General features: G+C 49.4%; 1 protein-coding gene and 1 long non-coding RNA gene across 2 annotated transcripts in view; one reads left to right on the top strand and one right to left on the bottom strand.

The window, feature by feature from the left end:
* Nucleotides 1-5,997: 5,997 nt before the first annotated feature.
* Nucleotides 5,998-8,197, top strand: LOC109305235. Its single transcript, XR_002099599.1, has 3 exons — nucleotides 5,998-6,008; nucleotides 7,733-7,737; nucleotides 8,070-8,197. It is a non-coding gene; the product is annotated as an uncharacterized LOC109305235 (long non-coding RNA).
* A 4-nt stretch (nucleotides 8,198-8,201) lies between these two features.
* Nucleotides 8,202-10,645, bottom strand: part of LOC109305234 (ly6/PLAUR domain-containing protein 2-like) — a 6,627-nt gene continuing 4,183 nt past the window's right edge. Inside the window, exon 3 of the mRNA XM_019528241.1 lies at nucleotides 8,202-8,725. Within this exon, the coding sequence (XP_019383786.1) occupies nucleotides 8,508-8,725 (218 nt within the window). The 3' untranslated portion in view covers nucleotides 8,202-8,507. The remainder of the gene's footprint in view (nucleotides 8,726-10,645) is intronic.

The following is a 10,645-nucleotide window of genomic DNA, read 5'->3' as shown; positions in this document are numbered from 1 at the left end:
CTTCAAATCAAAGCACACTACTCATAGTTTAATATCAGTAGTCTTATCTTTCGAATGCAATGGATGGTTTTTTTGAGCAAAGTTCTGGGAAGTCGGGTGTAATGTTTGTCAGCTTTCACTTTAGGTCACCTTTCTGCTGACCACCTGAAGGGAGCTTGTGAACCAGTGGTGGTCTGTGGACCAGTTTGAGAACCTGTGCTCTAGACCAATATGGCTACGACCTGGATACCTTGTCTCAGCTAGGAGTCATATTGTTCTGTCGCTTTAAGGAAAACAGTGTGCTGCCTCGTTACAGCATTAGCGGCTCCAAAAATTTAATGACCAGGCTTTAAGCAGGGCCCAATCCAGAGCCAGCCTGTGCAGCTGTCTTCCAGCTTGTGGGTCTTCCCCTGGGGCTGGAAATTTGGTGGCATATTAATTGCTGTTCCCCAGCTGCCATGTCTCTAGACCTGTTGGGAGTCCTGTATGTGACCCTGAGTGCTAGATTGCACCTGTGCATGGTTGGGTTGATGTGTAGGTCACTCCAGATTTGGGTATTTGGGGTGTACTTGGAAGATAAAGACCGCTTCTCAGAGAGAGGGACTCATGTGAGGGGCCTCTGCAAGTGCAGATGGGGACACAGCAATGCATTTCTGTTCCCTGGTGGCCCCGGCTCTTTTCTGTCCCAATCCTATCTAAGCCGTGGTGCTCCTCTCCCCTCTTCCCCAAACACATGCCCACCATAGTACTGACATGTTTGCTGCCCTTCTTCTGCTCATGCCAATGGGTGTATGAGATTCAAGCTGGTTGAGCAATTTCCCTGCGCACACATATCTTTCATGGGCATGCTGCTATCTTGTATACTGAATCCAGAGCTTCCTCCCTGTCTTATATTCAGCAGGTTTACCTTGGTTTTGATGCGTGAGACCTACAGGACATAGGACCTCATTAATGTCATAAACGTCTCTTCCCCTGGCATGGGCTGTGCTCCCATTGTCCCGTGTGAAGCTTATCAATATACACTGAAACCAGTCCCTCAGAGATCCCACCAGCTCTGACAAGCTGAGGCTGGGAAAGACCTGGGAGGCATCTCCAGCCCATTTTTCCCTGCAGGCAGGATTATTCCCTATAGGCACCTCCTAATGATTTTTTCCTTCTTTCACACAGGGCTGGAAGTGGTGTCCTGAAGCCACTGGGCGCTTGTACACGACACGCATTGTTTAGATGCACGTTACGAAATGGCACTGAAAATTGCCGTTTCGCTAAGGCCAGTCCCCTGCCTTTGCATCTACCCAAGGACTCTCCAAGGTCACCACTCCAAACCCTCACCCATATCTGCGAGGCATGGGGCCTGAAACACCAGCACAACTCCACAGCATGTCCCAGGGAGGGTACTGACAATGCAAGGACAAGAAAGCAGCTGGTTAAGACATGTTGAGAGGGTCCTACAAGGAGGACCATGCCCTGTGCTACAAAGACATCCCCTGCTCTAAGGCAGACACAACATGTGGATCCCCTGCCTGAGCTGGGATTATTAACCCCTCAACACCCAGGATACCTCCCAGTTCAGGGCACTGGAGGCTGGAGCTGCTGTGTGGATCTGTCCTCCTCGCCCATCCCTGACCTGGCACCAGGCTACTGCCCAGTGCAGACCAGCTCTCCATTTCCAATGGGCTGGGGGAATGACTTGCCTCAATAGAGCACTGGCAAGCCTTCAGAAGGAGGATGTCCAGAGCGAGAAGAGTAACTGCATTGAAAACATCCCAGAGGAGCTTTCTGGGGACACTAGCCCGCGCAGGCCACAGCCCAGACCTTTACCTACTGGAGACTGTCAGAGGATTTCCCCTCAGTGCCTGGTGTGGGTTTCTGGCATTTGCCTATCTCCACCAGCACCCAGGAGCAACTGTTACAGAGGCACCTAGATGAGGTTTCATCCAGTCTGATAACTCCTAGATTCCTCTCTTACCGCTAACAGTGCATAGAGGGTTTATGCAACACACTGCTGTTGTGCTTGTGATATCTTTCATCCTTTGGCTGATGGGAAAGAAAAGATTCAGAGGCGTAAGTGGCTTGTGTCCATACAAAACATGGCTGTCTGCCTGCTGTTACCTGCAGAGGCTTACCAAGACTGATTCCCTAGACCAGAACATTTGGTTTCTTGCAAGAGCTATTAGCTGGGTTTGCTGTGCTTTGAACCCCAGAAGAGGCCACCCCATGGACCACTGTGATGCTCCTGAAGCACAATGGGGAAGCTCCACAGATTTTCCCAGCATGCACCAAGACAAGCATAGTTTGGAGGAGCAGCTGGTACAGATGGGCAAACAGGGAGCTGCATTGTGGGGAAAGCCAATGCCTGGTTACTACAGCTTGAAACATGGCTGTACCAAAATACCTCCCCTCGTCTCATAAAGGGACCCACTGATAAAACACCCTCTGTCCCAGCCAACATGGCCCTGCCTGCACTGGACCAATTCAGAAGGATTTGCACTCAAAATCCATTCCCTTCCCTGTGAGTGTTGGCATCAGGTGGATCCATCACTTGGAAATTACCTGTTTTTTCTAGATGCAGGTTTTTAAAGGGATAAAAGGCAGGGGTATGAATGTTTTAGGCTGGTTTCTTTAATCAGCATGGCTGCAGGTCTGGAGGCCAGAACACCTCCCCAAAATGAACATCCTTCCCGTGCCTTTCTGGTCTAGCCTGAGGCCTGGAGAAAGGGGTGTCCTCACTCTCATGCATATCCTGATCACGTGCCCAAGTCCTAGCCCTGCTCAGGGAGAACAGTACCCACAGGGCAGCTTTGGTTCACGGTCACAACAGGTGAATCTGGAGCCAGAAGGGGAGAGACCTCCCTGGTACTCGGGTACCAGCTGCCAAGCAGGGCATGATGCCAGCCTTGGCCATTTTCAGGGGGCCTAGACCAAGTTGCAGGAGTGTGGCTAAGCAGAAGGCCCCAAAGCTTGTTTCTGAGTGACCACCGTGTGAATCTTTGCAGATGTGACCACTAGCTTGGCCAGCAAAGTAAAGGAAGCCATCCACGTATCTGAGTAAACCAGGCACACGATACAATTAGACAAAACACAAGGCCTGAAAGAAGGCATTATAAGGGAAGGCCATACACTAAATGATCCAAATATACTACATCATAGCTTTATCTTAGACTATTAGTGATTGATGTCACCAAATGTATGAGATGTTATTTTGCTATAATTGATATATTTTTGTTAAGGCACTTAGATCATTTGTAAAAACAGCACAGCCATGTCAGAGAAGACCATAAACTAAAGCAAAGAAGAAACAGGCCCATGTTGAACAGCACTCCACAGTGGGGCAGGAAAGGAGATAAGAAACCCTCCCTTTTACTTTTCCAAGGATATAAATCCCAACTAATTGATGCCTTCCAAGTCCACAAGAGCTCTGGGTCAGTCCAGTCTCCCAAGTTTGAGCGAAACAAAGACATGTAAACAAAACCAATCCCAGGTCATTTATTAGGATATGAGAACTAGGCATCTCAAAATAAGGGGTGTAGGCCAGAAGGAAATTTGGAGAACTCAGCAAATTCAAAAAGACCTGCTTGCCACCCTCTTCCCACCTCTTGAGTCTCCCCAGCTGGGCTAGGGGCAGGGGTGGGGAAGAAGGTTATATGACAAGGCTTTATCTCCCTACCACCACTCAGGCACCTTCAAGTCTGGGGAGAACATCAGGCCTGATAATCCCTAACCATCCCTGAGAATAACAAAGTGCATCCCTGCACCCCCAGCGATCGCTGTGCAGCTCCCTCACAGACCAAATCCTGCAAAGTCCACATGGCACAAGGGTGATTCTTGTAGATCAAGGATTTATTTTTGAATCAGGCCTTTTCTAACCAATTGAGCATGTCTAGGGAACTACAAAAAAAGTAGGGCTGGAAGGGACCTCATGAGGTCATGTCTAGGCAAGGCAAGATGCTCAAGGGAAGTTTGCCCCTGACTAAACCAAACCAGTCAAGTGTCTGTCCAGTCTGCCCCTGGAAACTCCCAAGCACAGAGAGTCCACGACTTCTCTGTTCCAGTGCTTGGCCACCCCCCAGGCCCTGGTTGAGAATCACTATGTTAGTGCATGTAGAGCAAGGACACCCAAGGGGCAAGGGTATCTGCCCGGGACAGGCATATCTCTGCAGGTCTATTTGTTGTGCCATGGTATGGTGGCCCTGAGCCCACCAGGAAAAAAATAGGCCTTCTGGTCAAGGTTTCCTTCCTGGTCAGGTAGATCTGGCTTGCCTAGGGCCAGGAGAAGGTTGACCAGGAGGTCCTAGGACTTAGTGCAGCCACGAAGGGAGAATGCATGGATGAAAAGGTGCAGGGATAAGTGCTGCCAGTACCTGAGCAGGAGGCTCCCGGGGAGGGAATGAAGGGGATGTCCTCAAGGTTGCTGTGTGCCAGGGTCTCCCTCAGCTTGCATTGCAGGTGTCCATAGAAGGCACCAGCTGGATCTGTTGCGCCGGCTTGGACTAGAGGCCTATCGGATGCACATTGTTTGGGTGCAATGTCTTGTGTCATGTCATGGTCGAGGGTCATTTTACGTAGGGTTGAGATTGTGGAGTGCATGGGAGAGTTTGGATAGGGCTGATCCTGCCTCAGGCAGCAGGTTGGACTAGAAGGATACAAGGTCTGGATGGCATAGGATGGTTTTGACAGGAATGATACTGCCTCAGGCAGGGGTCTGGCATAGAACACAAACTTCGGGCTGTCTGGGATGATTCAGCTCAGCCTGATCCTGCCTTGGGCTAGGGGTTGCACTTAACACAACCTCCACTTGTTCCTTCCAGCCCCCTTCTCCACTCTCCATCCCCACTATCCCTGGTGTTGCTGGCAGTCCCCCAGGCCCACTCCAGCTCCCTGCCTTCTTCCCCCACCACCCCCAGTAGTCCTCAGGAGAGGGATCCCTCCACCCTCATGCCAAATTAGCAAGCCCAACCCTTTCCTTGCCACAACCACGCCCATACCCCCCCCCCGCCCAACATACCCAGTAGGGCTGTGCAAAATTTCACCAGCTGTTTCATTTCAAAGCTGTTTTGATGTGTCTTGAGCTTGAAACAGTGAAATTGAAATGAAACAAAAGGCTTCAAAACAGCTTTGAAACAAAATGAGGGCTCTCATTTTGAAACATTTTGAGTTTCAAAGCCAGGGTTGCTTGTAGCTAAACAGTAACTAAGGGGGGCGAGGAGGGGAAAAGGACTGCTCTCATATTGAATATAGCTCCATGTTTGATTCCCCAGCTCTCTGATTATTTCTCCAGCTCTTCCTGGGGGGTGCAGGTCCCTGGATCTGCATGCGGGATGACAGGAGACTGCCGTTGCCGGCAAGTGATAAATGTTTTGCTTTGAACAGTTTGAGGTACAGTTTCCCAGACACCCCTGCTCCTATCTCCTTGAAACTTGGCAGACATCATGCCCTCAGAAGGGACTACCATCCCTGCATTTTTTTTTAGCTGAATCAGGCAAGAAATGACAAGGTTATAGGCATTTTCATGAGTCCCCATTATAGCCTATGGGCAAAACGTTGAAATGCGTTGAAACAGAGAAACAGTTTTGATGAAACGAAACGGAACAGTGGTTCAAAACAGCAAAATGAAACATTGTTCCCTGGGAAGGGTGAAATGGAAGTCAAAATGAAACAGTGCTGTTTTGCACAGCCGTAATGTCCAGCACTACCTGGCAGGGAGGAGCTTCTCCGTGGGCCATCCTTGGCACCTTCACAGGTGCTGCATGAGGTGGGCAGACGTGGTGCCCAGCACGTGCTGGGAGAAGAGCAGCAGGGCACTGACAAAGCTGTTGTGTGTGTGGACGAAGCACTGCTCCAGGTAGAAGGCATGCAGGTCCCAGACCAACAGCTGTGTGCACACCTCGAAGCGAAGCAACACGTGCAGCATGCAAGTGGTGGCCCAGCCTGGTCTGGGGATTGCAATACAGCTCTGCCTGCTCTGAGCTTGACTGGGGTCTCCTGAGTGTCAACTGACAACCTTTCATAGAAGCAGCACAGTGGCTGCTGGGGTTCCCCTGCTTTATCTGTGGCAGGTTTGGGTGTCTGGTGGTGTGCCAGGGGTGTCAGTAGTTTTAGTAAGAGTTTAGATGATGGGTTTGTCTGGGATGGTTTGGTTCGGGCTGATCCTGCTTCGGGTAGGGGGTTGGACTAGATGTGACCTCTGGAGGTCCCTTCTAGCCCCATTTCTCTATGATTATGATTCACCTCCACATCCCCAGGGCTTGCTGCTTGCAACCACACTGGTTTAGCACAGACATGTGCAGGGGTTGGACTGGCTGCACCTGGAGGTCCCTCTACACAGTCAGTTTATCTCAGGGTGAAGGAGATGAAGGGAGATACAACAGCAGTTTGCAAATACTTTAAATCAAGTCTTCAAATCAAAGGCAGTGATTCTTCTGCTGTCATATAGTGCCATTAGTCCTGTAGTCATTATAATTAAATGCACAGCTCTCATTCAGTTTCATAAAGCAAAATCAAGCCTTATTGAACATCTGGACAGTGCCTCCAATACATCAGTCAGTCATTTATGCATCTGAGTTAGTATTACTACACTGGAGTTAAGGCTTTTATCTAGAGATAAAAACAGTTTGTGGGGCTCTGAAGTAGAAAAGAGACATTATCTGGAACAGCTAATGGACAAAACTCCAGAAGAAAGGATAGTTTGAATAGTGGGACATCAAGAGCCATTAGAAAGGACTGAAGGTATGGAGTGGAGAGAGATTAGCAGGATTCCAGGAGATGACAATGAGCCAAGGAGTCCATTGACTGTCTCAGCCCTGCCTGAATAGAAATGCCACTGCCTCTCCCAGGCAGTTGGTTTTAAAGTTTGGATGGAGCAGCAATCAAAGGGGTTGCAACTGTACCACCGCACCCCCTGCATCCACCCATGCAGGTTGTCCAGAGAACCGGGGAATCTCCATCCTTGGAAGCTTTCAAGAGCAGTTTGGACAGACACTGGGCTGGGATAGTTCTGTCCTGAGCAGGGTGTTGGATGAGATATGACCTCATGAGGTCCCTTCCAGCACCATTTTCCTATAATCCCATGATCTCAGCTTGTGGTGTTCCCACCTGCACCAGTCCCACAACTATCATGACCCCTGGCTATTTGGCATCTGGTGGGTGCTGGAATAAGGCAACCTTCCTCTCACCATCTCTGCCTCCTGGAAGTGGGGGCATTTAAGGGCATGCAAAGGTAGAGGGGGATCCCCCGCAACAGGGGGCTGCTTAGAGGGCTGGGACCCTGCTGAAATGCCCTGCCAATCTCCAGAGCCCCATTTCTGCTTAGATTGAAGCTGGTACTGATAGGAGGAGGGACCTTTTCTTCCAGCCCTTGTGCTACGGACATCACTGGCAACTCCAAGGCATTGATTATCCCCAGGGGTAAATGGGGGCTATGTGGAAAGAAACACTGGTGGACGTGACTTTATTTGTGTGGAACCACTGGACATGACTTTATTTGCCGGATACTCACAGCCCTGCCAGGGGCAACAAGAGCCTCTAAGCTCCCTCCTGCTGCCAGCTTACCCTTCTTGGGGGACCACATGGAAGGGCTTTGCTTATTGCAACAATGCAAAGGGGGAAGTTCAGCTCTTCTTCATGATGGGGCAGGAAATACCTGCCCGCTGTCCTTCGGGTGTGTGTTCTTTGAGAGCAGGGACATGCTTCCCCTTTGGCCCCTTGAACTGTCAGGCTTCCTTAGGAAGAGGTGGCTTATGAGTAGGAAATGGAGGAGCCCTGGTATTGCCGCATGGAGACCTTGCTCTACCTGTTGGGAGTCCTTCTCCAGGGCTCGCAATGAGTCGGGATGCTTCTGGTTACCAGTTAACTTCCTGCTGACCCACGGGCTGTCTTGGTGGAGCCTCCACACTTGTTTTGAGTAGGGCTGGAAGCCAGGTCTCCTGATGTTTGGACCAAAGGGTTCGCTGAGCAAATTCCCGAGAGACAAGGAGCAGCCTCCACTGATTCGGGGTGGGATCAAGCAGCAAATCTGTTTCTGGGACATCAAGTCTGGGGGTGGCAGTGCTTTGGAGCTGGGAACGAGCAATGAAAGTGGTGCAGACGGAGTTGAGTGCACAAATCAGCTGGGCGTCCATGAGAGCTGGGAGCAAAGAGGCTCAGATTCCCCATGCACCAACCGGCCATCATGCCCCTTCCCGGACTCATTGGCCGGTAAGGTGAAGTCATTTTTTTCCCCCTGTTCCTGCTACAGCCCCAAAGCAGAGCAGCAGAGAGAACAACCCTCCTCCCCCACACCCCCAGATAGCCTGGCCCTCCCTGAGCTCCCATACCTGCAGGGCCGAAGTGGTAGGATGCAGCCCACCCGTGTCCGGCCTAGCAAAATATTGCTGCAGGGTTCAGCATCTGGGTCCTCCCAGGTCCTTTCAGGTTCAGTGCCACAGATCAAACCGTGGTTAACAAAAGCAGCTTATTCCCACGGGTGCCTAAATATTCCACGCGCCGGAGCTGCTCAGTCCGGCAGGTTCCTGTCTGAGCACTGGGAGACCGCATTACAGGGAGGCCTTGACGAGGATGCAGAGGACAGCAGCTGTAATCCCCAGCGTGGCGTGGTTGGCTTTCAGCCCCACAACCCCATTAGGGTTGGAGTTGCAGAGGTCAGTGTAGCAGCAGGAAACGGGGTGCTTTTCTCCAATTCCCCAGGGAGAGGATGGCACGCACCTTGAAGAACAGCCTCTGGTAATGGTGATGTTCCCAAAAAATGGATAACCTATCGGGGGGGAAAGAAAGAGAAACACTGAAAGAAGGCTTTGGTGGGGGGCCCTGATGCTCATTTACCATATTTATTCATTGACCATATTTATTTAGCATATTTATCCACTTATTCTTTTTTATTATGTACCATATTTATTATTTATCATATTGATTCATGTACAATATTTACTTACCATATTTATTCACTTATTGCTTTTATCATTTACTATATTTATCATTTATCGCATTTACCATATTGATTTACCATATTTATCCACCTTTTACTTTTATTATTTACCATATTTATCATTTATCACATTTATTCATTTACAATATTTACTTACCATATTTTATCCACTTATTATTTACCATGTTTATTACTTAATATTTTTCTTATTGACCATGTGTATTCATTTACTGTATTTACCATAGCCTCCTGACCCACCACATTTCAAACAGGAATCCATCATTCAAAAACATTTCTGCCCGGTTGTGGTCTAAGTTTTTTGCAAGAGAAGAAATGCTCACATAGTTTTCTATAGACAATAAATGAGGGAAAACATCTTCTGAGAGGAGGTGTGAAGTCCCAAAGTGTTGAGAACTGCCATGTTACAGCATGTATAAGCATTAGCTTTAGCCTGTGGTCTGCATTTCTCCAGGGTGAAAAGCTTCCCATAGCATTAGCAGTCTTTACTAGAGTCTGGGGTATACATGGGGGTCTCTTTCAGTCCACCCCCACTCTCATTTCTGGTGGGGGGGGTTTCATCTGGCTCTTCTTCCTATTGATGATAGCTATCAATGTGCCATGACCACTTGATGGCAGCTAAAATCATGAAGCATTTCATCCACTTTGAATGCCAGGGTATGCTGCAGGCTTTCTGGATGGTCTTGTTGCTTGTATTCCAAGCTCATTATAAAAAGGCTCAGGGCATGCAAAGCCTCTGTGCTCAATAACCATGTGTTGCCCATTGGTACCCTCAATGCACCCAATGCTGGGGCTGCACATAGGGAGACTCAGTCTTCTTCCTCTCTTACAGCCTAGTTCTGAACTTACTCCACTGCAAATTCGAGGGGACGCAAGTTTGTGTGATGCCAAGTTGCTTCTGCCATGCACTGTGTGTGGCAAGTCAGACGGTCTGAGATGCTAGCAGGAAATCAGGGCCGGCCTTTTCTCTTTTGGCACCAGAATTCTTAGGGGAGCAGAATGAAGAGTGGGACCTGAGGTCCCCACTTTATTTAGGCCTTGTTTCTCCATGATGATGGGCCCAGGTTAGCAAAGGAAGCCTGGGAGATGGCATAAAGGAAGCAGAGATGTGATGTGCCACCAGCCCAGAGTCAAATGGATTCTTCTCTTTTCCCCCAACGTTTCTTTCAAGTGGGTCTGGACTTTTCCACCCGGATTCCTCTTAGCTGATGCCATACCCTTGCAGGTTGTTTTAGGTTAACCCATTCTATAAGGTGAGGGATCTATTTTAATAGTTGCAAATAGGATGATAAAGGTGTTTTCTGTGTTAGCATACAAAGGTGCTTGAGCATCTGAGTTCAGAGGCTGAGTTGAGCTATATACAGTAGTCTTTAGTTTTGCAATATAAGTCAAGCTATATACAGTTTTCTTGCTGGGATCCTGTGATCCCAGATGACTTCCTGCCCCTGGGGCAGGGGGCTGGACTCAATGATCCTCCCAGGTCTCTTCCAGCCCTAACATCTCTGAAATCTATGAAAAACCTGTTTGGCAAGTGCATCTCTCTTAGCTGACTGCTGTGCTTCATACCCTTATGTCACGGGGACACTTGGGTGCCCCGTTCCTGAGTAAGGATTGGAGGAGCTGCCAATCATCAGGGCAGCTCAGCTGTGGGTTGTGGGAGTAACCAGGTCGGCCATGTGACCGGAAGGGGGCAGGGCTGGGCCCTTATAAACAGCTAGGCCAGAGCCTGGT

The sequence above is a fragment of the Gavialis gangeticus genome, unplaced genomic scaffold (assembly GCF_001723915.1).
Source record: "Gavialis gangeticus isolate Ggan-Ray unplaced genomic scaffold, GavGan_comp1, whole genome shotgun sequence".
NCBI lineage: Eukaryota > Metazoa > Chordata > Crocodylia > Gavialidae > Gavialis > Gavialis gangeticus.
This window is presented reverse-complemented; position numbering and strand designations above follow the sequence as displayed.